The sequence below is a fragment of the Sander vitreus genome, chromosome 17, assembly GCF_031162955.1.
Source record: "Sander vitreus isolate 19-12246 chromosome 17, sanVit1, whole genome shotgun sequence".
In the NCBI taxonomy this organism is placed as follows: domain Eukaryota; kingdom Metazoa; phylum Chordata; class Actinopteri; order Perciformes; family Percidae; genus Sander; species Sander vitreus.
The window spans coordinates 13,655,532-13,683,210 of NC_135871.1; the positions used below are offsets into that span (position 1 = coordinate 13,655,532).

Here is a 27,679-nt window from a genome sequence, read left to right on the forward strand (position 1 = left end):
GGTACAGGCAGGCTATAACGATGTATTAATGGTTCATGGTACAGGTAAGCAGTGACCGCCATCTTGTGGTTAAACGCAGAGTTACAGAACCCATGATTGTAATAGGAGTGAAGTCCCACTCTGACCCTACTTCCAAGTACCGCTGCGGTCCAATAAATCTACCGGTACTCAAAAACAGATCAACGTACCGCCGCTTACGCTCAAAAAAGTGTAGTGTTAAGGGGTTTTAAAAATAACGGAATCGGTGACGATGCCTAGCGTATTAAATAAGTAATTTGAAAGGCAGCGCATATGTACGTTACCAATGATAGCTAGGGTTTTGGTGTTTACTTGTGTGAAACGTTGCTTTTCTCATAGACAATCTGTTGTAACGGATGTAGTATCGGTGTCATAGCAACCTGCTGCAACATTTGTCTGCCTGTAACTTCAGTTCTGCGTGGAAGAAACTCCCTCTCCTGCTAACGTTAGCCTAAATCACCTATAATGTAACTGTTTATGAAACAAAAATAGCTGAAGTTACGTTACAGCATGTGGTAAAAGATGACTCCTCAGCCACGTTTAAGGTGAAGTAATAAGCGTTATATTTGCTGGCGGCGTCACACTAGCTAACGTTAAAGGTAGCTAACGTTACTAAAGATGGTGATTGAAAAGCTCAGTTTAACTTGTGATAGACTTCTGTCACACCGACAGCTCGCATGTTGTCAATCGTATTGTGGTATACCACTGGACGGCATGAAAATGCTGATTTACACCAATATGGACATAGAGCATAAGGTTTGTCAACAAAGTTTTGCTACTTGTGTGCACAAAACACATTTCACGTGTTATTTTATTTAGAATGTCATTAGCTAGCTAGCTAGCTAGTTAGTAAGTGCAAACCATAGTGACCTAACTTTATGTTTGCTTAAGATTTCTGTGTAATGTAGCTAGGTCATGTATTAGTCCTCATGTGTATTTTGTATCTGCACATGCCTTTTTTACATTTTTATTTCTATCATAAGCTATAGCCTGTTGGTTTTGTATAACGTTAGATTCTGTATATGTCATAACACATGTTCATTTAAAAATACTAAATAAAAGTAATTAAAAAAAACGTACTTTATATTTGCACAAATTGGCCACAATCTAGTAAGACGAAATTAATCTTACAATGAAGTAATTTGATTTATATTGATTTTTTTTTTATGATGGAGAAAGAAAATATTGATCTATCAATTACTTAATTTATCATCCAAGAGCCACATATAGAATACATTTGTTACAATATATTGCATATTTTACTTACTCAAAATGTTTGTCCACAGCCCCTGTTGTTAACTGGCCACCACGGTGAGATCAGTGCCATGACCTTTGGAAAAGGAAGCGGACCGGTTCTCCTCTGCTCTGCCTCTGCCGACTATATCATCGTCTGGGATATTGAACTCTGCCAGAAGAGAACAAAGGAGGGTAAGGAAATAGTTCTGTGTGTGCACGGTGTTGCTATAAAGAGTTGCTCCCCTGGTCAGAGTTTGGTCCGTTGTCTTTAATGTTTAATTCTGTGTTCTTTATTCTGAACTAAATATTTTCCTCATAACCCTCATTATAGTGCCCTACCAGTTTAATTCCCTACTTAGTTATGGTGTATAATCTTGTGGCACATATCATATCATATCCCGTGAGTATCATCATTTTCCTGAGTGAAAATCTTAACAAGTCTGCCATCTAGTGAAATCATACTACATAGGTCACTCATGTCTACTATGCCATGAACATACTTTGCTCTGAATATAAACAGACTAACTGATTTGTTTGCAGGTAAAGTAGCAGCTGGAACGGTTATCGGGTCTTTACTGGGTGAAGTCGTCTATCTTTCTTTCTGTTTCTCTGACGAACGAGTGGCTGCATGCTCGGGAGCAACTGTGTATATTCTCAGCTCAAAGGTAAAATATGATGCACATTTTCACAGTTTCCCTTGGTGCACACAAACACTCGCTGAATACATTTGGGTTCATAGGTTGGCTCAATGTGTTACTTTTGAATGCTTACGTGGATTACAAATGCTATACTTAAGTACTGTACTTTGTATTACTCTGCTATGATTTATTGTCACCACACACATCTCTATTAAAAGATGTGTAATAGTGTTTCTTTGTGGTGGTTTAGTAGCCATCACAGGTCATCTAGTTTTATTGTTGCTTTCCACATCAGAGACATGAAGTGATCTCTACCTTGACCAGCCACCTCGGACCTTTAACATCAGCGGAGTTCTGCCCCTGGAATAAAGACATTCTTGTCACCACATCAGAGGACCGCTCTTTTAAGGTACTGAATTAGGATTCACAAATAATCACATTTTTGAGTTAAACCAAATACCAAATATTAAACACACTGTAATTGTAGTTTGAATAACTACAAGGTACTTTACCATGTCTCTGTTCAGGTGTGGGATTTAAACACGGAAGCTGTTTGCTACCAGTCTTTTGTGCTTTCAGGTATGATATTACTATCTAAAATCTGGTCGGAGCAAATAAATTTTCCTGTCCACAACATCAGTCTTTCATTTGGCATTGATGCAGAGAGAGGCCTGAGTTCTTCATTAACTTAGTGCAGTAGAAATGGTAGTATCACATGTATTAGTTGGATCTGTTTAAAATCAGGATCTATATAAATTAGAAACAAGTATCCAAAAGGTTTAAATACAAGCACTTTAAACGTTATGAGTAAAAATGAAAACTAGTAGATTTATAGTGGCTGCTGTAGAGGAGTCAGGGACTTGCAAAATGATTGAAAATATCATATTATCTGCAAATGTACCTGAATCAAATTCTTCAATTCTTTAGCCTCTCCACTGCTTAGTGTGTTCTTCTTGGAGGAGAACAGGCACCTTATCACTGGCTCAACTGATGGACAGGTTAGTGACTGAGGCACACAGCCTAACTCTCATAATCACTTTCAGAGGATGGAATTCCACAAGCTGTGTAACACACCTGTAGCTGTTTGTTTTAGCTGTGGTGCTTTTCTCTCCCTGATGACCACAAGTGTCACCTGGTTACCAAAATGGACCTTCAGAAGATGGAAAAAAGACATCAAATGCACCGAGGGACTGTGAGCGATCAAGCAGGTGTTGTTTCTGATCTATCAAACAAACTATGACAGAGAATATCTAGTACTGGCTTTGTGGATGCTTTTGATCAAATGCCTTTTCATAAATCCTATACCACTTTTCAGATAAATGACCAAAAGAGAAAATCTGTTACAGTTAATTACTTTTACACTACTATATCAATATTTTTTTCCAGGGCTCGCAGAACAATCAACTGTAGATGAAGTGGAGACTTCCAAACCTGTCCTCAGAATGGCATTATGTAGCTCATTCATTGACACCAGTATTGAGCATAAAAAGTAAGTCAATATCCTCTTCATCTTAACATCATTCATTAACAGTGTGAAATGTAGTAGGTATTTGATTTCTGGGCCTGGTTAACACAGAAGACTGCTGACTCAGCAGTGGGCTAATGGCATGCCAGATTGGCCATCTTTAGCTGGGGTATTGCAGAAGTGATAACCTGACGCAGAAGGCTTTTACTTTTTCATTTTTGACCTTCGGCAGCATTTCCTTTGAGTTGGCAGAACTAGATAAGCATTTACAAGATGGATGTATGCATAGAGAAAGCCAGGGGAAAACATTGTCCAAGGTGGAGTTCATAGTGTCAACACAGAGACAAGTCTCACTCTCAAGTGCTCAACAATGATTAATGGACCTTTTAAATGGGACTTCACCAGGAAGAACTGTTTTACCTCATTTGTGACAAGGCATCTTAATGTTGAAGTAAGACATGCTACTGTCAACACTGTGGCCTCAAGAGCTCAATTGTGTTCTTATTTCCACAAGGTAAAAATTCTACGTGATCCAGGAAAGTATTACTCAAGCAATTCAAACAAGGTTGTCATAAAAAAAAATATATATATATATATAGCTGCACATTTCTGCCAGTAACACTAGCATATATATGTCATACTGTCACAAAAGCCTGGAAAAAAAATCCTGGAATAAACGCCACATCTTTACGGGCTACTTGCCGCACGTGTCCATGCAGTCACAGGAAACGTCACAGGAAACGTCACACATCACAGGAAACTTTGCCGGCTCATAGCATAAACTGCTTCAGCCTGTTAAAACATTTGATGTTATGGCAGGAAGCAGGCACTTAAAAAGCACAGACATAACTCTGTATATTTTGTGGACCACTAGAATGAAATGGACGTTAATTCCTTATTGCTCGAAGCAAAGCACATGATCTTAGAGCAGTATCTACATCATCTTTACTTTTGACCCAAACAGACTCTTTAGCGTATAATGTTATTTATCAACTGCATGATGTCTGCCTGCAACCACTGTTTTACTTCATTTGATGGGCTCTAATAAATAAAAAACCTTTTGAGATAAATATGCAGCTGGAAGAGTTACTGGCTTCAGACCCCACAGAAGCTCCCTGTTTTAATTGTTAAAATGAATAACATAATATGAAAATGGTTCTCATGCGTCAAAATAGTCATCGGGTCCATTGCTAATGTTAGTATGTCAAAGCCACTATGTGTAGAATTTAAAATTCAGACTTTGGCGCCCCAGTGGTTGAATTAAAAAAACAAAACATTGTGGCTTACAGCAGTAAACGCTGCTCTAAAAACAGCAATTTGAACGGTGCAATAATCACATAAACCTCCACACGCAAAGGCTTTAATTGTCTCCATTCTAAGTAAGCACATGCTCAGCATGAAAATAATGATGCACTAAAATGTAAAATCTGTCTAACAATATTATAGCCTCAGCATGGAGCTCATTGCAGGAAGTGGATGAAAAGGATCCTTTAGACTCAGCTTCCTCTTTCATCTACACTGTGTGGCAGTAGTTTCCATCTTGCTGGGTGTGCATAGTTTAGACTACATGAAGTCAAAGGAAACTTGAATAAAAACCTATAGTCCTATGGTGTACACGCCTTGCCAGTTCATCACATCAGTATGTTTTTCTTTAGTATGTGGCTACTTTGTCTTTCCCAAATGATCTGAAAAAAGGGAAATCCTGTAACACTGTTTTTCCATACTTTTCCGTGTGGGCCCCTGCAGGGACAACAGCTGGTTATTTATTGGAAGCTCTGATGGCCTGTACGTGGTGGATCTGGCTACCTCAGATCTCCTAAAAGCACTATATTTCAAGGGTAGGCTACTGGTGGTGATGTGACTTCTCCAATTGCTACTGTACTGCTGTAATATGTTTAAGCATTTATGCACAACCAGTGCACCATTACTCTACTTTAGCAGACATTCTATAAGATTATCTTTCGTTTCAAGAAACACTGATTGATTTCAAACTCTCTTCCACTGAAGGGAATTTACTGACAACAAACTCATGACTGATGTCCATTCTTCTAGATTACCCCAACTTGAGCATCACAATGGCTGGGTCGTGGTCAATCTCTCCAGGGTGGGATAACTCTGTGAGTAATTCCAATAATATCTTGATAAACCACATTAAGACATTGCACTGAATTGTCATTTAAACTGGACCTTTATCATGCCATTGGCCCATGATATAGTATGGACTAAAGGGTGCTTGTAATCAAATCCTGAATGAGATTTTTCTCATGTTGCTAGTGAGCCTTTGAGTCACGCCACTTGCTGAAGATCGTGCAGGCCGGGCTACTTTAGTCATTTCTGGTGAATCTTAGTTAGTTTATGATGATAAAAGTCACATAAAAATGACAATTTTAACTACTGAATTCATTAAAAAAAGTACACTATAATATGAACCACTGAAATCAATCCATATATGTTTAAAGAAGCCACTAAATGTTGTGTATTGGTTAGACAAAAGTATCAAAATGGTTTCATCCCTACCCACCCCCTCTACTCCTACCCTCCGGGTTTTTAGTTGTTAGTATTTTTAAGTATATTTATTCTCGGGTATGATTATTGACTATGTATTGTTGTATGTTGTGTCTGAATGTGCCTGACCACAAATGAAGTTCCCTCACGGGAAAAATAAAGTTCTTTTGATTTGATTTGAAGTATCTGGATCTATTTGGAATTTATGGTAGCAAGTATGTGTTACAGTGCAGCCTAAAACACCTTGACTTACCATTGTCTCTATTTTTTTGTCAACATTATCCATAAAGGTATATTTTTAATTTCTCTTGTTGAAACAATTATGGAGTGATACAATCGTTTTAATATTAATTACTTCTCGAATTCCTTGTCACACAGATGGTGTTTTTAGTGAGCTCTTTGTTCACTCCATGTGTGGTCCTGTTGGACTTACGTCTGTGTGACCTAGAGAGGACCTGGGCTTGTGGTGAAGGCTTTTCGGTGTTCCCGAGGTAAACCTGGAGTTAAAGGCAAATATTTGGTGACGCTACATTGGTATATATTGGTATGTTGACTCCCTAGGGGACAAATTGTCCTTTTTGCTTGCTCCATTCAATATAGAGATCAAAGTAAAAAATCAGCTCTGTTAGTAAAAAGTCAGTATCTCGCTCGGGGACACTTCGGCCTGGCATAGTCTTGTATGAGCAGGGGCTCGAACCCAGGTTTTCATTCAGTACCTGCTACTGTGAATACCATAGAATGTATCGCAGCTGCTTGTATTTTAAATAATATTCTGTGATTTTGTTGTTTGTTTATTCAGTGGCATTAGTACATTTCATGAATCAGTCTACAAAAGACAGTAAAAGAAAACAACTGCTTTTCTGTAGCTCATGTAATCATTTGGTTCCAGCCTGGAGCTGCTCTGCTCAGTGAATGACTAACCTCTGTGAACATTTTTTATATGTCTAAGCTTTTAAATCTGCATGAGTTTTAATAAAGCTCTCCCTACTGGATGTACTCCTTAATCCAGAAAATCATACTTATTACTCTCATAATAACAACGCTTTAGGAATGCCAACCATTTAAAATGGTCCTCCAGGGAAGGAATTCATTTCATGCAGGTATTACCTGTACCTCCATAAATGATCAACAAAATCCAGCAGCACCAATAAATGCTGATAATTTCATCAACGTTATGTGTTTTTCTGCTGTAACAAATTTGACATTAATGAGCTGAAGCACAATCATGGCTTGTTAGAACTTGCAAAAACAGTGCAGCTTTGTTGCTTTCGGTAAGCCACTGGTCAGCTGACCTCACCAGCAATAGGACAAATAAGTGTGGTCTGTTTTTTTGTTAGCCTCCTGCCTGTAACTCCTTCTGACTCTGACATTTCCATATTAACTTGGCATATTATAACCATTCTTGCCATCTGGTTTTTCATGAGTCAGCAATATCATGGTACTGACAATTAGAAGTACTAATAATCCACAACACTGGAAAATGCTTTGCTCCTTCATTTCCAGTAACTCTTTCCCCCCCATTTCACCCCTCCCTTGTTATCAGTTCTCCTCTACTGCTTGAATCTCCTCTGAATGCCGAGTTTAAGAAGAAGAAGCCAGAGCATCCTAAAAAGAAAGGTCAGCATCTGAAGACTCAGTCTACTCTCACTTATGCTCATGCACATAAAGTAAAAAGGGAACTACTGCTGTTTGATGACTCTGGGTTTTAAAACTATGACCCATTTTAGAGTTCATTCCATGTCTGGCTCGTTGTCTGTTTTGCTTGGACACAGATGATTTTACTAAATTGTACTTATTATAGGTTTATAGAAAGTCCGTTTGACTATCGCAAGAGTTACTGAGAACCTCCTCATTATCTGTAAATATAGAGGATGGAAAAGATTCCATGCTTTGCATTGTGGGGGGTGTTGATGTGGCACTTAATAATTAAGTTCCCTTCACGTTTTATTTGCCACATATGTGGGTACTTCAAATTATGCAGCAGTAAGATTACAACACATTTCAATTGATACATTCTCATTAATTAGCCCAGTGTTGTACGGTTGCCTTTTTGCAGTAGTGGAATTCCTAGGTAAAGTGAGCCTATTTGTGGTTCTTTGGTGTATCATTAGGATCTGGCAGCTTGGAACTATTCTGCTGGAGACCTACAGTACAGTATACTGTGGTTTACATGTTGCTTTTACAGAGAGTTACTGCTGAGAAAGCCAGTATTACCCGGGCTCCCCACAGCTGGAGTGAAGGGAGCTGCCAGTGCCAGACTATGTAGGGGATCTTCAGTGGAGTCCAGAGGTGCTGCGTGACTGCAGTGTCAGACCAAAAACCACGAACACATACTGACTAGTGCAACCCACCGTGCTGCCTCCATGCAGCTCTCTATTCTTAAGGATATTTGCAGAATTGTATATAAATTACTCCTTAAACCGTTGCATTTCCAGGAAAGTAAAATGTTCTTCCATTATAAGTCTGGCACAAGTCTGATGCAGCTTCTTTTTGTCTGTGAGTGCAGATTAGATATTCGTTGTCACATCACACCGGGAATCATGAAGTGAACCAGGACTCATGGCTTTTTGAGATGATGATAATAAGCAGCCATCAATTTTTGCATGTCACTTGTCTAAGTGTAATGCCTAAGTCTTGTTGCCTGGATGAAGTTGTTTTATATTTCGAATATCAGGGGACTACTAAAGCAGCAATCGGCATTGAATGGCAATCGATTGCATATTACTTTGATTGTATCTCAGTTTTCTTCCTTCATTTGTCCTTAGATGTCACCAATGTCTAAAATGTCAAAAGGAGAGAGAGCTTGGATTTATGTAAAACTACTGGGTGCTCATCTACGATATCATCTGAACGACTGCTGCAAGACATCAGCTTTATTTTGTAGAGCTCCTTCGCTAGTTTTGGGTAGAGTGAGATTGGGAAAACAATTTGTGGGACACAGGAAACTGTGAGATCTTGACTAGTCCAGTTTGAATGAAAGAGGAAAGTGTTTCATGCTATTGTTCCATTAGTCACTGCTTTACAGCAACTACAGTACAGAGTACCTTATTGTTTAGTGAATCTAGTTCACTAGCTCTCTATTATTCAAGTTTGATATTGTGGTTAATATTAGCTACATGTAGCACATTCTTTGCTCTCTTTGTACATTCCCCCCAGTATGCTACACACTCATGTTCCACATTGCCAGCATATTCTTTAGGTGCTAAAGGATTTCTATTGCTGTCAGACCCTTAGTCTTCAGTTACTGTGCCTTGGATACCTTTTTACTTCTGCTCATGCTCCTTTTTCCTACTGTGTGACCCACTTTTTACAGGTCAGTAAGGCAATAACTTGTACCAGAGATTCTGGTTACAGTCAAAATAATATCTTAAAGACATATACCTGCTATGGTTTATTAATTTTTAGAAGCTTGAATTATTTCTTTTTCTTGGGCCACATTCAACAGCTAACTCAAAGGGAGGTCTGACTTTTCCCATCTCCTGTTCTCTGACTGAGAACAGGAGTTAGCAGTTTATTTTAGAATAAACTCCGGGGCTGGCCTCAGTCTTGTATCTTCTAATGCAAACAACCCAAACTGTAAAACAAATCATTGTCACTTGTGATTTTTAATCCTACATGTACAGACCTAAATACAGCAGATAGATCCTTATTGTAACATTAATAATTTGTTGCTTCTTTGGTCGTTGCATCAGCAGCTAAACATCCTAATGTTTTGAGCTAACCTGATGAATTTCAATATTATGACACTTTTTCTATACTGTAATGGTTAAAACAGTTTAGGCTAAGTCTTACTAATAAGTGCTGTTAAAGGAGCACAGAGCAAACTGCTGTGATTTTGTGCAGATATGACTCGACTTGGAAATTTGTCTGATACTCTCACTTTGCTTCAAATAGCATCTAGTGTAAAGTCAGCGTAAATCATGAGATTTTTACTGCCCCATAAAACTAAATGACCATTATATATCAACAGGAGGTTAATATGGCTGTTGAGCAATACCGAGGGATTGTGTTGCCAGGTTATTAGATTTCTGGGGTAAAATGTGTAGTTTCCTGCATATAATCTGTTATACTGTGCTACTTCCAGTATGTCCTCACACAAAACACAGTGGAGGAATGGAGGAAGGTGCTACATCACAAGACCTTTCATCCTCAAGCTGAAAAAGCACATTTGTTATGTACTTTTTTATACTCTCTTTGCTGATTGATACTATACCACCAATACCAATTTGACCTAAGTTAAATACCAGGTTCACCAAAGCTTTTACATTTGGTTTGTAAACATCTGGTACAATGAAGCCCTCTCCATGGAAAAAAACTTAGGTTGAACTAAGGAAGGAAATAAGACTATAGCTTTCACAGAACCAACACAGCATGAATCGTATCAACAGAATTCTCCTTCGGGGCTGGACAGATAAAAAACAACATGTACTAAGACAAACTCACAATTCACTTCAAAATCCAAGGAAAAGGGATCCAAATAATTGTTCAGAGGTTGTCAAGTGTACTTTACTGGAAAATACCCTTCAAGCCAGAACTGGAGTGAACATTGGCACTGCTGATCAAAGATAAAAAGCATTCCCAGATAAGAGAGGATTGAAAAGAGATCCAGATGGGCTTCTTTTTTATTTTATTAAATTGGGATGTTGGGAAATGTGCCTACATTGAGTTGTCCAAGAGCCTTAGAAGGACAACTGATAGTACCTAGCACTCAAACACTAAATGATAGTTACTGATGATGATAGATTAATGATAGATACTGTTCAGTGTTTGTAATTTGAATGATGCATTAGCAAATTAAAACTACTAACATTTGGTATGTCTATTGCTAACTTTACTGTAAGATGTTGCTGTTTTTTCTTGATATGAAGTTAGGTTTAAATTGTGGTTGTCTACTGTTATCAGGTTACCTTTTCTAAAAGCTTTGAAGAAAAGTTCAAATGCCATTTGTCATTTTGACATATAGAAAATAAGCTACTGCTGTAAACACATCTGTCTGACCGGATCGGACTACTGTACCAATCATTTTTCAATCAAGTTCATGTTTAATAACAATCTGTCACTTAACTGCAGAATCATACAAAATGAAATACTGTCACTGAACACAACAATAGCTGTGTACAATATAGAATTGCATAGACAAAACAAAATCAAGAGCTATCTTGCCTGCCCAGGTTTACTTGTAGTTTGTAGTTTTGTTGGTCTAATAAATTCATTGATAAATTAATGTTAGATAAGTAAGATAAGATAAGATTAACTAGTGTTGAGTCAATGCTGTAAACTAAATCATTATAGTTTTCCTGATGCAACTGCAGTCCTAAATTGCTGCTCAGAAATGATGTGACTTTTTCCTGCTTTGCCTGTATTTGAAAGGAGAACAGTTTTTGGAAAACCTCACACATTTTAATGGTTGTGGAAAAAGTGAGCTCATTGTAATATAGTAAAGGCACTGACAGCAAACAGGGAACAGAATTAACCATCCTACAGTTTGTGGCTGATGCACTTAATGCCCACAGCACGGAGTGGTCACCCATTAATATTGTATCTTCCTTTCCTAGTATAATCAATGAAAATCCACTACAATATAATGAGTAGTTCTATCCTAATTATGGAAAATAATGAGCAGAAGTCATTTTTCCTTTCGACCTTTGACTCATAGTGTAACATCTGCTCATTTGTGAATGGAAATCTTTATTTTTAGTATCTTTTATCTTTGTTTTGGGCATACATACTGTAGATCATTTATACTCATAAACGTACTTGTGTTTGTCAGTCTGTGTCTAATGGACAGTCTTATCTTTTTATACAAAGGAGGAATAAAGGAGCGGCCTTTGGTTTTCCACTCGAAAGTGAAGTCATCTGGATATACTAGTGCCCCAAGGTAGGTTCACAGAGTAACTTTTTGCCTAATAGAAAATTACAGTTTGTTGCATTGTCCAAAAATGATGGTAAAGATGAATTTTTAAGTGAGAGGAGGATTGTAAAAAGGAAAATGTCCAATTAACCAAATCCAAAAAATACAGTATGAAATGAGATTTGATGAATCCAATAAATTGATACATTACATCACAGAAATCTTTTGTTTTGGTTCTTGCTTTTCAGAAGTATTATGTTTTCACCTAAAACAAACATCCAGAAGAATCCTTCCTCTAAAACGGCTAACAAAAATACGTAAGCCGTCCCATCACATATAATACAACGTTGAGAAAGTTTTCATATGTCATATTTTAGGGATGCACCGAATCCAGATTTTTGGGGTTCAGCCGAATACCCAATCCACTGGTTAAGATTCTGCCGAATACTAGAGCCCGACCGATAAAGGATTTTTAAGGCTGATACCGATACAAATATTTGATGATTTAAAAATCCGATATTCCGATATATCGGCCGATATACATATATATTTTTTTTAATTCCAGAAATGCAGAAAAAACTGATTTTCTCACTAAAATAATATGATAATGCCGTTTAAAAATAATAGTTTGCTTTATTGTCTCAACACAACAGAGGAACATCAAAATATATTAAAGTTCTGATAAATAAAATGTATAAAAATACAAACTTAAGATATGAAACTTAAAGTCCTTTGAACAAAAAGACAATAACAACAAAAAAATCAAAGAGTGTTGCCAACAGGGACGTTGTATAGTCCCCTCTGGTGGACAAACTATGCAACGCCAACACTCATAACATGGTTGAAGGGTGTTTTGTCCGTTTTTATTTTATTCTTTTTAATATTCAATTATCAGAATCATTTGTCATTTGTCATTATAAATGATTCTGATGAATACATTATTTTTTTTTTTTTTCCCGGCCATTATAAATGCCAATACCGATAGTTTGGAAAATACCTAATATCAGCCGATAATATCGGCCCGCTGATATATCGGTCGGGCTCTACCGAATACCGAATCCTACTCCCATCCTCAGTCCATTAACACAGTAGGCCCACTGTTTGTTTGGTGTAAGCCAGCAAACCTGGTAATGGTCGTCTGGTTAACACAAGTTTTTAGCTGTGACTGTCCTTCCTTTGCCGTACCTGAAGTTGCTGCATTTTGGCTGCTGTCTGTAGATTCCTTCATGCACAACTCGTATTCTTTTGGATGTTTCATACGCAAATGTTTTAACAGCGGCGATGTTGTGTATTGTTTAGGGTCCTTGCCACCACGAGACAAATCGGCATTGCAAATTGAACATGTAGCTCGACTTGAATCGCCTTCTTTTGACTGAAAGTTCTGCCAAACAACACTTTTTCTGCTCACGAGTTCCATTTTCAGTAGTGCAAGCGTAAGGTTCGGTGGAAAAAAATTCTATGGTTCGGCAGAAACCGATCCCCGTCAAAAATCCCAATATTCGGCTAAATCCGAAGGCGAATCCTGGATTCGGTGCATCCCTGGTTATTTTTGTTTTTGTCATTTAGAGGTTTACTCCTCAGAGATTATCCAGCAGACAGTGCAGCACCTACTATTCCACACATTCATCTAAGCATTGTCAACAAGCCAGTCCACTGCCTTCAATATTCAGGTGAGACAACGTAGTTGCTGCAATACTGACCAAAAATATGTAAAACATAATATAATAATTAGAGATGCCCCAATCATGTTTTTTTGCCACCGATACCGATTGCCGATTGTCGATGAGCGATATCGGCCAATATCATGTTTTTGTTTTGTTATAGCAGCTGGTATAGCTGTATTACAGTATAGGTCAGTTTGACTGTTTTGGCATCTCCACCAGGTGGCAGCGTAAGAGAATGTGAAGTTGACGTCAGGCTGTGTTGAAGTTTGGTACAGGGGCGCCATCTTGTGAGGACATGCTCTGTTGAACTGTGCCTGCTACGGTAGTTACCTGCTTATCTTGCTTTGTTTGGCCCTTAAGTTGTTTAAAACATTCTAATGGAGAAGGGAAGAAAAAACGCAGGCACAGGTAAACAGAATGCAACAACAACAACAACTTCACATCCTCTATACGTGCTGTATAGAGAATATAATGAATAAATAAATAATAACAATTATTCTACATGCTTTTCTGTTCAATCAATAGGGCAGTACCAAGAACCCCCCACGAGCAATGCAAAGTCTAAAAGGACAACTAAAATATGTAATTATACCATCTGACTATCACGGTCATATGGGCGGGTGCTCTCTGAAGTGGTTTGCTTAATCAGCGACTGGAAAGCATTGTTGCCGATCTCCCAATAGCATATTTTTTACTGAATATCGGCCGTTAACAATCGGGGGCTGATCAAACTGGGCATCCCTAATATTAATAAATTGAAATGAGTCCTAGATTCCTAATTATGTCTGTGTTAAAGTGGAACTACTTGAAATTTGTTTGAGACCTCAGTTGTACATCCAGAGCTGTCCCATGATCATGTGTCAGGGCCATAGGAACGGTCCTCTATGGTACTACAACATGAGGGCATTGAATCCGTTGGAGCTTGAATTTGTAGTATTTTATCAACAGTAACAGAGGTTGAAGCATTGCATAGCAAACAGAAAAAGTTATATATGCATCCAGTTTTGAGGTTAAACAATCATTTATAAATTATGATTGGTAATAAATCAAGATCAGTTTATTGTTGTTGTTGTTGTTAGAGAATAATATACATTTTAGAATGTAAATGTTCCTATTTCAGACAAAACACCTCACCTCTATTACCCCTATGTTGGTAATAAATTGTCTGCTGACCTTAAAGTCCTTAAAAAACGGTTCTATGTTTCCTTGTCTCTCCCAGGTGACGGAAAACAAATCCTGTGTGGTCTTGGCGACAGCTCAGTGTTTTTGTACAAGTCCTCTCTTACTGGCAATCCAACTGTCTACACAGGTGCATGAAGTAGTCATTAGTATCCATCCCTTAAAAAGTCTGGGTTATACAGTATTTGCCTGCAGTCACCTCAGTGTTTTTTTTTCAGTAATACATTTGAAAAGAATGAATCATTCATGCATTATTCATGAATTCTTTTATTATAAGGTTTTATTAATTGACTCCTCACAAATTGTGCTCATATTTTAGAGTATTCCAAGGTTAATGTCTTACCCCTGAAGAAGATGATAATACTAAGAAGTGCATCCTCAGCTCAGATTTGGGTTATTCTGATTAACATACTTTGAAATGGATCCATGGCTTAAGATCCAGGAAACAACTCCAGGAAAATCCAAATATTTACTTACTTAGCTTTCGCTGTCAAAATTGTAGATAAAGAGTTCTCTTTTACCAGAAAACGTGTGGTTTGGTTATATTCCAACGCAAGAATTTGGTACATACCGTCTTTGTTTTTGTCAGACAGTAAAACCTAGGTGATGATAGAAAAAAGAAAGATGAAAAGGGAACATTGTCTTTTGAGACCAAATAGGTCAGAACTTATAAAGTTTATCACTATTTTACTATTTTAGCGATTCTATGCAGTAAAATAAACTGTCAGGCAAAGAAAGGATATCCATCCATGTCAAGCATCTGTTGATGGCTCAGGTGCAGTGGGAACAGAGTCTCCACAAGGGGGCAGCAGAGTAAGCGGACAGAAGTGGAGGTGACCACGGACACCGTGTGCCTCTTCTCTTCACTCTGCCTGACTCTCTGAATACAACCATAAATGTAAATGTTGCAGCTACAAGCTGTTTCCAGGTTCATTTCAAACCTCTCTCTTTATAAGCAGGGCATGACAAGCCAGTGAGCAGTGTGAGCTGGAGCCTCAACAGACAGTGGTGGTTGAGTGCGTCAGAAGACCAGTCTCTACGAATTTGGACCCATGGCAGCCCAGAGCCTGCCATTATCATGGTAAATGTCCCATGCATTCCCTAACACACACTTGTACCTACTGTATGTATTTTTTGTCTCCATTTTTATAGATTTCATTCAGTCCCTATCACCCAAATCTTTACCACTACATGCCCTACCTGAAGTCCTTATCAAACCTTCCCTAACTTATTATTCTAAGTCCAACCATAAAAAAAAGTAAAATGAGGACGAGCCAGAGTGACCTCATATTGCAAAAATGTCCTCACTCTGAAGGTCTAAAACTCAAATTGGTTTAGAAGTATAACCCAATAACTACAGACACATGCAGGACACATTTTTTCCTCTCACTCCTGTCTTCAATGATGGCTATGATTGCTGGAAGGATTTTGCCCCTAATTGCAGTGTTGTACAGTATATGCGGCAACGATGCCACACTTGAATGACAGTAAAAAAGTGGTTTCTAGCTACTGTATCCACAATGTTTTCATTGGTTGTTCTTAAGAACATGCTTTCAATGTAGAATGTCTCAGGTTTGGATTCTGTGATTAAGTTACATACAGTGTTAAGAGATGTGTGTGTATTAAGGGTAATGGAATGGTTGCACTATATTATATAGTGGTGTTGCAGGTAAGAGATGCTGATGTTTTTTTCTGTCTGTAATGCATTAGAAACTGGCACACTTTTGTAACAGAGCTTCTGCAGGGGGATTTCTATGTACTGTCAAACTGTATCTTTGACATATTGATATAAAATGTGCTTAATTCACCTTTTTTAATAAGTATAATCCTCATGGAATTAAAAAAGAGAAAACAAAATTAATTGGGATGATTAAATTGTGTGTTTCTTGGCTCAAAGATAATGACTTTGTCATTCAAAGCATCTGCTGGAGTCAGAGCATCCAAAACTCTGATCATATGCAGACTCTCTTTACTTCATTGGGTATCACATTTAATGGGACAGTCAAAAGTGTGTCTACCTCCCCATGCCAAGTGCAAACAAAATCTGGGGTCTCCCCATAGCTGATGCTAACCATCCCTGCTTTGCTCCACTCAGTGATATTGTCTTGAGCTTGGCCTTTGACTGCTTGGTGTTCTTGTGAAAGAACTTGGCAACAAATGCAAGTCTTTTCAGGAACAAGAGTTCTGTCAGGGTGAGCCAGAATTACAAATAGTTTTACAGAGTTATATGTGAAACTCTAGAATACAATAACTGCAAATGACCACATAGTGCCCTTAAAATATATTGTCATTGGAAGCCTTAAGAGGTCAGATAAGTTGTTAGATAAGTAGATCTATAAACCTCGACAGAGAATACTATCTGATAGGAAGCCCATCTTTTAGCGACCTTTACCTTGATAGACTAAAGGCCGACTATCGGCAGAAAAGACAGTTGGACTGATCAGTCTACCCGAGTTGGTCAAAAAAGTGCCTCGGAACACACAAAAGCGACGGGACGTATACATCTCCATAACAGCAGGCGGCGCTAATCTGTATTGTCGGCCAAAAATGAAAACCGGCAGCTGATTGGACGAACGTGTCACGTGGGTCTGGTTTCTCCGGAAATTCGAAGACGGACTGTCTGGGTAGAATACGATCTCATATTGTACTAAAATAGTTTTTCTGAAACCATTTTAAGGGAGAAATAGGCCATGCAGTTGCTAAATCTGTCTTCATTTCAGATCAACAAAGGTCAGTTTAAAAGATTTTCGTTAGATTTTGAGAGACTCTAGTCACGCCATCACGCTTATTCCGCTCCCCGTTTCCGGGTTAGCACTCTACCAATCAGATGGGTCATTTGAGTCCGACTGCCGGCAGTGCCCGCCCCGCCAATTATACATGTCAAATCAGCCAAAATGAAGGCCACACCGAACAGACTCGAGTCACTGACCTCGCCAGACTGTCGACGGCCGATTATTGGCTCGGTGTATAGTAAGCTTTAAGGTCGGTTTGGAAGGTTAAGGAAAACAATTTTAATGCATATAGGAAGCTTTTTCTTGAGTCCACTACCTCCTTTTTTGGAACAGATTTTCTTTGAGTCCCTTTTTCAACATTGTGTGAGGAACTTCTATATGAACTTTAAAGAGACAAAATGAGGAGATGTTGGTTGTTGGTTGAGCGTTAGCGCAAACATTCAAGATTTACATGGTCTACCATTAGTGCCCACAAGTTTTTTTTCTCCTGGATTTAATGGGATAACACAGACATTATGTGCAGATTATCTCTCCACATTTGAGGGTGTCACATGTACCATTTTGAGCAATTAAAAGGTTATAGCAGTGTACAGCACTAACTATTACAGCTTTTTATTGCTTAAGGAATTCAGCCGTGACTTTGCTTTAAATCACCTTCAGGCAATATGGAGTACTGTACGTATTTAGACAAAACTACTTAGAAATTTTGAGTTTTCTTTGTCTCTTTTTTTTTTATCATCACTGATGTTCCCAATGATTAAAACAAGACAAGTCAGTTAGAAGAGACATTGCTAAAATGTATTCTTTTAAGTCATTGTCCTTAATTTAAATAAGGTTATATTTTTATTTTAGTAATATATTTTCTTGCATCATGAATGTCTCAACAATTCCTAGAGATTCATCTTTTTTTTCTTGTTTCTTTCCTTCTTTAGGGTGACAGTTTGTTCTCCAAACCCATTAGAAGTGCTCAGTTTTATTACCTCGACAAATTTCTGCTTTTGGCATCTGGACCCTCTCTCTACTTGTACCTGTATAATGTGGACATCACACGTGATGACATAAAAAGGTAATTACAAGGAATTATTATAAAGAACAGTTCAGCATGTATACTTACAGTGATACAGAAACTAGCTATTGGTTTTTAATTGGTTTTACTTGTGCATGTAATTTATGAATCCAATATAAAAATGTAGAAAGCACTGTTGCCACTACAGTTTGGGCCAGAATGTCTCTTTCTCTGTTGTGGTCTCAAGCTAAATTTCAGTTTTTCACACAATTGGACACCCTGGCCAGCTGGATAGTCAAATTTAGCTATTGATCTAATGCATTTAACAGCAGAAATGGACGTTCTTTTCTATTTAAGACATGGTAGCAATGGGGACTCAACAATAATCAGCACTGGCAATGCCTCATCCATTAACCTACAATATTAACATCCTAGTTTTACAATTACATTATTACACAGCCTTGTTGAATATGTGTTTCTGATTGGTCAATCATGGCATTCTACGGGTCAGATTTTTCTGTATAACAGACCGTTGCTAATATATAACAGACCGTTGCTATGTATAACAGACCGTTGCTAAGTATAACAGACCCCTTCAAGCTCATTCAAGATCAGCTTGAAGGCTTTTGGGGTTCTAATTCGTTATGCTCTACATTATCCCTTACCTATATGTACTAATATATGCACTACTGAAAAGACTGCTTAGGATGGTTTTTGCCTCACAGATTGTGTTTGTGTCCAGCCAACTACAGTTTCTCTATTTATGCTGAGGTGTTCGTATGGAAGCCCAAAAAGGCAATGTGTTTAAAAAAAAAAAAAGGTTTTTCAGGTATTGTTGGATCGGGCAGTTTTATATCATACGTACGAGAAATAAGATAAACTTTCACCTTGCCTCTCAGGGCTTCTGTAGTTTTGTTATAAAACATATAACATTGTGTTAAACAATCACAATGACATACATTCAAACCTCAAACATTAGGACTACTCTCTTGTTGGCCTCTAAATAGTAACACTGACACATGGGGGGGTTAAGGACCTTTCTAAAGAGAACATGAACAATTCTTGCAGGGTAGGGCATTTTTCATAAATTTAAACCCATTGTCACCTTTAGCTATTGTAATAATGACTACCAATTCAACTACATCTATTGCAACAACATTGCAATGCAGCTGAAAGGGGTGATATAGATCCAAGGATTGATCTTTTTTAGACTTATAACATTTATGTAGGTAGCAGGCTTTGTTGCTTAAGCAAGCGTTGTTACTGATTTGATGAGGGTCTGGCTTTATTTAGCTGCTACCACACACTGCACACTGCTGCCACCCACTACCATCCAAACTGCTTTACTGTGTACAGTACTGTGTACTCTAACCTGTCAGAGTTTATTCTGGAGGCCAGGGAAATGACAATAAAAGTCCTCCATACCCTCTTTTAAAAGTGCATGTTGCTTATTTGTCTTTTTCCTCTTTAGGTAGTTATTTGTGTGATGCATCTTGTGAATGGAGACACTTAAACTGAAAAAAAAAAATCAAAAAGCAGTCGTAAAGGGTAGGGAATTCTCTCCTAAAGCTGTACAGCTCAGGCATACAGTAGATGAAGAACGATAGGTGTGCAGTGATTATGTTAAAATTTTGTTTATATAGTCACCTGTGTTTGTTTGGAAAATGATGCAGCTTCTTCTTTTTCTTCTCAGATATCAGCAACAGAGTGTCATCAAATTGGCAAGATGCATTACAACGACATCAGCAACAGACATCACTGCCTTGTCTGCAATCAATGATTTCTTCTCTTGTATCCTTTTTCCTGTTATTATTGTTCTTGCAGCTGGAAGTCTTATAGTTTAGACTCTATTGATGCTGTGGAAGGTAAAGTGAACACATGTTGCCTCAGGGGTTCCACTGCCGTCTTCACCTGTAAATCATTTAGGTCTCTTTAATTTTTCAGGAATGTCTGCATTCCAGCCCCTCGTTAGAGTTTACAATGCATTTACTTTCCAGTAAATCCACTGTAAGCTGTGTTGGAATGAGTGAGATCCTGTCAGGAGTTATTTTTACACCACCATGATTGGGAGTGGAAATGGATATAGAGTGATTACAGTAAAAAGCTTTGATATTTAGTCTGGTTTATCTATATTAATTAAGGATTTATTTGTGTATCATTAAAAAATGATAGAAGCTGTCTGCAAGAAAGCAAACTGATATATTCAGCTGTTATTTAAAAAAAAAACTCCTGAAACACCACCTGTTTACCACAGCCTACAACCTCCTTTAGCTTAGCCACAGTAATTCTGTAAAGTGTCCTTGGGTTTCATGAAAGACGCTATATAAATAAAAGTTAATTTTATTATGATTATTATTATTATTATTATTATTATTATTATTATTATGTACATTGGCCAGCACTAGTGCTGCTCTAGGGCTGGCCCATGAAGTATAAGGGGAAGTTGACATTCTTTAGTTATTGATCAGATATGTTTTTTTGTTTTGTCCTAGAGAAACTACTTTGAACACTTTACATAATAAAAACTTAGAGATCACACATCTCATCTACTGCAGGCTATAGTTTTCAAATAATAAATCGCATGACTTTCCTTAAAAGCTGTCTCAGACATCGTTTTGGTGTGTGGTTCAGATCGGTCCATTCAAGTATTTGACATGAACAAGGGTACAGTTGCCTCAGCGCTTCCTGATGTCCACAGCAGAGCTGTCCACTGCATTACACAGAACAAGGTGAGGCCATTTAAATGTCCCTGTAAAAAAAACTGACTGGTCAAATAGGTATTATTATCTTTATTATATTTGTAAGAAGATGTAAAGTTAATGACAGCATACTGTATGTGTAAGTGACATACAGTACAAGAAATGTGTTCACTATGTGGTCTCTATGCGTAGATTCTTCAGAGATAAGAAGTTGTTTAGTACAGTATTGAGTAAAACTGGAGACCATTGAGCAAGCAACCCCTATTGTTGTGACTGGTGCCAAAAATAACCGGTTAAAATGCAAAACATGAATATTGCTTTTCTTTAAATAATGTTCATTACTGAAAGACAGCCTTTTATTGTTTTCAAAAAGTCACAAATATAAGTTATTGTAGTTTGACTAAAAAACGTAACCTTTGTAAATGGAAAGATGCAAAGACATCTCATCACTCCACAGGCAGACTGAGTGACGTTTAGACCTGACCCACACAGCAAATAATTTGCTTGGCTTTGCATCAATTGTGATCCCCATCTTCCATCTTACTCTTGAAGGGTCTACTATTTGGCAGATGTTATAGTCTTACATAAGACATCTATGAGTGTTGCACGAGTCACATAAGACACAGATCGTCTTTGAGGGAATAAAAGTGTTAGTTTGTGGTGTGAGTAAAGAAGGTCATGGTTAAAAAAAAAATGTCATGGTTACCCAAAAGTTTCCATGACCGACAGACAGGACGTGCCATCATCAGTATCATTCATCTTGCTGAGTGTTTGAATGTAAATCCCTGGTGCATCAGGATTAAGCCTGCCAGAAGGAGATTCCATGCTGGATGGTAGCCTTGGAGTAATGCTGTTCCATGATGCAGTTTGGGTTTATGTGACCTTACTCCCACATCACTGTCTTGGACCAATGTGGGCCCAATTTGCTGGTGTCTAACAAGTAGACAGCCTGGCCCTGTATTCACATCCATTATAGTGCTATAAAGAATGTAATACTGCATCACGCAAAACTATAGATAACAATAACAAATTAATGCATTCAAGTCTGGGTTTTCTGCATATTATTTACATTTCTGTGAAGCTATCACTTTACATTTTACAATAAAATGAAGTTCTGGTTTCTCTCCATATGCAGTCATATTAATGTTTGCCAGCTTTGTAATAGCAACAAAGACATTCATTTTGATCATAAAAATATTGAAATCCTACAGATGCTTATATAACTTATTGAAATACAGAGTGTGTAAGTGTGTATTTGTGTGTGAGAGAGAGGCTTGTACCCAGTGACCTAGGGGTATTGACATTCTGCATGTTGACCTGTGCATACTTGACACTCAAGGCCAGCCTGGATTAGCTGGACACACTGCAGCTAGTGGCATGGATAAAATGCATCAACCCATTCAACACACAGCTGTCTATACTCCTTCGACCCAGAGGTGCATGCTCTTTGTCACGCCAGCTATTGTGTGCCATACACTGTGGAAAGCCTGCAGTGTGTTGTTAAAGCTTGGCTATTGCGTCAATGTGGGGTCTTCCGCCTGGGTGCCCAAAGGTGCTGTAGGGTTAACACCTGCGGATCAGAGGGATTGCCCCTGCCTGGGGACTGTACACATAACATCACTCTTCCCAACTCTCTTGCTTTCTCGTCCCGAGGCGGACCAAACATCAGGAACCTCAGCAAGTGAAGCAGCTTTTCCCACTTCAAATTTCCATCGCCTTTTTTGCAAAAATTCACCTGGAACTCATCAGAGCAGAGGACTTCTCGGAAAATGGAACTGGAAATGCCCTCTCAGAGTCCCGTTCTCACACTCCTAATGGAAATCTAAACAAAAAAGCGCACTCACCGCTGCTCTCTCTCTCACTCTCTCTCTCTCTCTCTCTCTCTCTCTCTTGCTCTCTCTGTCTCTCTCTCTCTCTCTCTCTCGCTCTCTCTCTCTCTCTCTCTCTCTCTCTCTCTCTCTCTCTCTCTCTCTTTCTTTCTCTCTCGCTCTCTCTCTCTGTCTCTCTCTCTCTCTCTCTCTCTCTCTCTCTCTCTCTGCTCTCTCTGTGTCTCTCTCTCTCTCTTGCTCTCTCTGTCTCTCTCTCTGTCTCTCTCTCTCTCTCTCTCTCTCTCTCTCTCTCTCTCTCTCTCTCTCTCTCTCTCTCTCTCTCTCTCTCTCTCTCTCTCTCTCTTGCTCTCTCTCTCTCTCTCTCTGTCTCTCTCTCTCTCTCACACACACACACACACACACACACACACACACACTCCACTGTATCATCTGAAAACTTGGTGTGAATTGTCATATATGGAATTAATGTATAGATGTGCAGTGGAAAGTCTATATATTTATAGCTGAAGTGTATCAGTGTGGTGCAAAACAGATGGAAAATGACACAAATTAACAACAGTTTTGCTTCTATTCCAGTTTTTCCTTCTAGCCCCAATGTGCTTAGACTACACTAACACTAAAGCACTTTTCCCGCTTCGGTCCCCCTACAGGTTGGAAGCAGAATTGTCCATTACATTACATTATGAAAGTTTGCCAGATCAGGTAACGGATCTGTAGTTCGAATGAGACATGAGACATTACGACAGCGGTAATGGACAATTCCGCTTCCAACCTCTAGGGAGACCGAAGCGGGAAAAGTGCTTTAGTGTCGCTTTAATGTCACATTCTACTTTTAGGTAGTAATAATGCTACCTGGAATACTATGAAAACTATTTGCCATTACAGGATATACAGCAACAAACTTTTCCAGCACTGGACAATAAGAGAAGCTGATTTGCAACTTATTTCAGTCAAGCATGTGCTGACTAGTCATTTTAGTTTTTTGTGTATTTTTCACAGGGCTCCATGTTTAGTACACAAGCGCCGGATTCATACAACCTCTTCCTTACCAGTGCAGTCACGGATGGTGTGAAGATTTGGGACCTCCGTACACTGAGGTTGGTTTTAATATAGTCTGCTCTGTTGGATTTAAAACCTATGAGTACAACATTGGTGGCATTATAGAAGTGTATGGCTACTTAACCAAAACAATTGCTTTTTATGACATTTTGGACACGTGGCAAACAGTGCTATCCGGAACAACTGGCATACAATTCTGAAATGACTCCCTCATTATGAAATAATAGTGTTTTCCCATGAATTCAGATCAAATAATTGGATCACCTGTATGCAACCTCTATTCAGGTTATCACCATGGTAATCATGTACTGTATGTATTTATTTTTCTGTTTTCTGACAGAAAGACGAACATATTACATTTCATTGTACATTTACAGTGATAAGTAACATTAATGAAACTGTTATGCCATTTGTACCCCATTTGTTTTGTGCTGGCTTTACTGTCTTAACCTCAGGCTGAAGGGTTGTTTCATCAGATCTGCCAAAATTACCCAAGAGCAATAAATGTTTAAGCACATTAATGAAAAAAAACAACAATATTGCTTTTTTTCCCCTCTGCTCTTCCTGGGAGTGCAAAATGACATTATATTCCAATTACATCAACATTGTTTCTTATACAAACATACCTCAGTTAATGATTGAATTGCAACTGTTCAATTTCCAAAGTACGTAGCTGAGAATATATTTCTTTGGCCCTTAGTATCACTTCCATATAAAGCAGATAATTCAAGTAGGCTCTATTGGATTTCAAAATGTTCTTTTTGGCCCGGGAAAGGCATTTTTTTAATAAGTTCATTCTTTCATGTCTGAGACTACTTCCATGTTTAACTCCTCATCCCAGACTCAATCAAAACCTTATTTCTATCTGATAAATATTTGTGCCTGTTTTTTTCAGTTGTGGAAAACAAATCTTAGTGGCATAAAACTTCTGATAGATTAAATTAGTAAAAGATTTAAGTTGCTACAGTGTAATAACAGCATCATTTTAGTATAGTATGCTGAAGCTCATGAGAATACTTGAAGTCGAATTTGGGATTAGTTCAATGAAATCTCTGAATTAGCAGAAGTTGCCCCTGGATTTGTTTGATGCTTTGTGCATCAGAAAGAAAATCTAAATGTTCTCATTGTATTGGACTGGTGGCAGACGTTTCAGAAGAAAATATCTCTAAACTTCAGCATGTAAAATCAAAGCTATTTGAATGGTTACATAGCCTTAATAGAGAATAGAAAAATATGTTGATTAAATAAGCAGTCATGTTTAGTTTGACATTTGTCGGGTCATTGCCATTTTATCAAGAAAAATGTAAGTTGTTTTGTAATTGAGTTACTTTTCCATAAACACTGCTGATGAATAACTGTCTGGGTAAAAGCTTAAGTTTTTTTTACCCATGGTGATACTGTATATGGCTATGGCCACTGTACAGCACAGTTCATGGAACAGTGTTTTTATTAGACACAACTCCATTGACGGAAACTCTAAGTTGGGACAAATTTGGGGTTAATACTGTGTTCCGTCAGAAAAAAAACACAATGGGGAATGTACATTTCACTCAGTGGAAACTTCAGAAACTCAATCTTAATTTTATTTTACTCTGTCACATGAGAATCCCCAGCACTTTTTGCTCCTTCCTTTTCAGACAACACAAACATTGATTGAATAAGGGTAATGGTTTATGAACATCTGCAACACTTAAAGAATTATAGGCAATGTAAGTTCCCTCACCCCTTAATGATGTGTTTTAGTGTGCAAGGTTCCAGTTTAGGGATCTACACTGCAATATTTAGCATAGTTTCAAATCAGCCCCATTCAGGTACTGATTCTAAAGATAGAGAGAACAGATGTTTCTCTTTAGTCCAGAGATGTATTCTCTTGGAATTTCCATCATCTGATAAATGAATGCTGTGACTTAATAGATCAATAACGCATTCATATTAAATAATATCAAATAGTATATGTCAAAGCAGCTTTCGCCTTAGTGGGTGAAATATATTGGCTGCAAATAAATAGCAATGATTAGGCTGCTGATTAACTTGATGACTGACACTGAATACCCAGGTGGATTCAGTAACCGTATAGTCTCCCACCCAAGAGTATCAGACCCTCCAGTGCAGTCTGTGTTAGTCATCAGGCAAATGCCGGATAGTCATCACTCACACAACATGGAGAATTGTTTTTTTCTTCTTTTCAGTCAGGTTGCCCTTTTTCCAGCATTGTCAAGACACTAGGTTTTTGGCTGAACCAACTCCGTCTCATTAGGTGTTAAGTTGCAGCCAGCAATACTTTGTAACTTACTCTTTTGAGGGCTGTATGGGCAGATAGCGTAGTCAGCTGACAGTGGCAATATACTGGAAAAATGAAAGGAATGCCTTACAAAATACAGTAATGCCAGTGAATACATCACAAAAAAAGAGAGAGTTCAGCTTTCTTACACACATCTTAACAACAATCAGCAGTATTGTTGCTTGCTTTTATTTAACTTGCTCACTATACTGGGTATATCAAATGTCTTCATGATCGCCAGTACAGTGAATATGACCTACTTTGGTCCAGCTTAATGACATTAGCATGTGAATGTCAAAGACATGCTCTCACCATATCCTGTTGAAGCCCTGCCAACATGCCAGCCCATACAGAGACCCTAGCTCAGCTAGTTGTAAGTGGCATTGTAAAGACATTACATGCTGTTGCAAACCAAAAGAAACAGCACCATGTTGCACGAGGGGGCCATTCGTCATCTAAGATATCTCACTTCTCAAGCATTGTTTTTTAGATTATAATACTGTGTTTTTCAAAGATGTCCCCTTCTATGTCACAGTCTTTCTTGAGTTCAGGGTAAAATAATTTATTTTGGATTAAATCATATTATTGTATAAAGTATACATATTATGTGCTTTTAATAAGACCATAACTCCTCCTCAGGTGTGTACGCCGTTATGAGAACCATCTAAATCGTTGCCATACATGCTCTTCAGCCATCTCACCATGCGGCCGCTTCATTGCCTCAGGCTCTGAGGATAACTGTGTAAGTTGTTATAGTCTGTCTTTCCTTATACAGTGTGTGTGTGTGTGTGTGTGTGTGTGTGTGTGTGTGTGTGTGTGTGTACACTTCTCTATATATACTGTATCTCAGACAGTCAGGTTTTCTTTTAGCATAATTTGACAAGATTACAATATAATCAGTCATTTTTTCATTTCTGTAAAATGTAATATTGTGATAAAGTAATTAAGGGGTCTGCACATCAAAGCTACCTATAAATTAGGTTTGGTTTTATGAGTTGAGAGCAGTGACATTCACAAAGTTACAAAATGTTGATGGCTAATGTGGCATTTTAAAAGCTTCAACAAGATTGAATGTGTACTTTATCATGTGTCACTGTATATCAGTGTCTGGCCAGCTTACAGAGTGGTGAATCTGCTGTTAAGAAAGCAACAAAATATAGCAGCGTGAGATACTTAGTTTTTGACAGTTAAATCAGGCCCACAATACCATAATGCAAAGGGACCAATAAGTCCTATATATATATATATATATATATATATATTTTTTTTTTAATCTGTTATCATGTGTGTTAAATTGTAGTTGCAGTTCACCAGAGGCATAAGCGGCAAAGTATTGTGACAATAAATTATTTTAGATATACATTATATTGTGTATATCTTACTTGACCTTGTAAAAAAACAGTAGCATTTATTTATCAGTTTCACCTCCATTTAAGGTGAGGACTGTTTGTGCTTGACTCAGAGATTTTTATTTGGACTTGAGCCTTTTTCCATAGAAGTCAACATTCATGTTGAAG

General features: G+C 38.0%; 1 protein-coding gene across 3 annotated transcripts in view; it reads left to right on the forward strand.

Moving 5' to 3' along the window:
* Positions 1–385: 385 nt before the first annotated feature.
* Positions 386–27,679, forward strand: part of wdr27 (WD repeat domain 27) — a 45,954-nt gene continuing 18,660 nt past the window's right edge. Inside the window, exons 1-22 of one of the 3 annotated variants that reach the window (XM_078273560.1) lie at positions 386–774; positions 1,305–1,446; positions 1,795–1,919; positions 2,188–2,301; positions 2,420–2,471; positions 2,820–2,890; positions 2,986–3,100; positions 3,279–3,381; positions 5,104–5,195; positions 5,410–5,474; positions 6,241–6,353; positions 7,406–7,479; positions 11,671–11,740; positions 11,962–12,030; positions 13,280–13,383; positions 14,597–14,686; positions 15,513–15,637; positions 18,221–18,354; positions 19,988–20,085; positions 20,902–21,023; positions 23,822–23,919; positions 26,802–26,904. In XM_078273560.1, the coding sequence (XP_078129686.1) occupies positions 637–774; positions 1,305–1,446; positions 1,795–1,919; positions 2,188–2,301; positions 2,420–2,471; positions 2,820–2,890; positions 2,986–3,100; positions 3,279–3,381; positions 5,104–5,195; positions 5,410–5,474; positions 6,241–6,353; positions 7,406–7,479; positions 11,671–11,740; positions 11,962–12,030; positions 13,280–13,383; positions 14,597–14,686; positions 15,513–15,637; positions 18,221–18,354; positions 19,988–20,085; positions 20,902–21,023; positions 23,822–23,919; positions 26,802–26,904 (2,217 nt within the window). In that variant the 5' untranslated portion in view covers positions 386–636. The remainder of the gene's footprint in view (positions 775–1,304; positions 1,447–1,794; positions 1,920–2,187; positions 2,302–2,419; positions 2,472–2,819; positions 2,891–2,985; positions 3,101–3,278; positions 3,382–5,103; positions 5,196–5,409; positions 5,475–6,240; positions 6,354–7,405; positions 7,480–11,670; positions 11,741–11,961; positions 12,031–13,279; positions 13,384–14,596; positions 14,687–15,512; positions 15,638–18,220; positions 18,355–19,987; positions 20,086–20,901; positions 21,024–23,821; positions 23,920–26,801; positions 26,905–27,679) is intronic. The other 2 variants (XM_078273561.1, XM_078273562.1) reach the window with 2 other exon arrangements.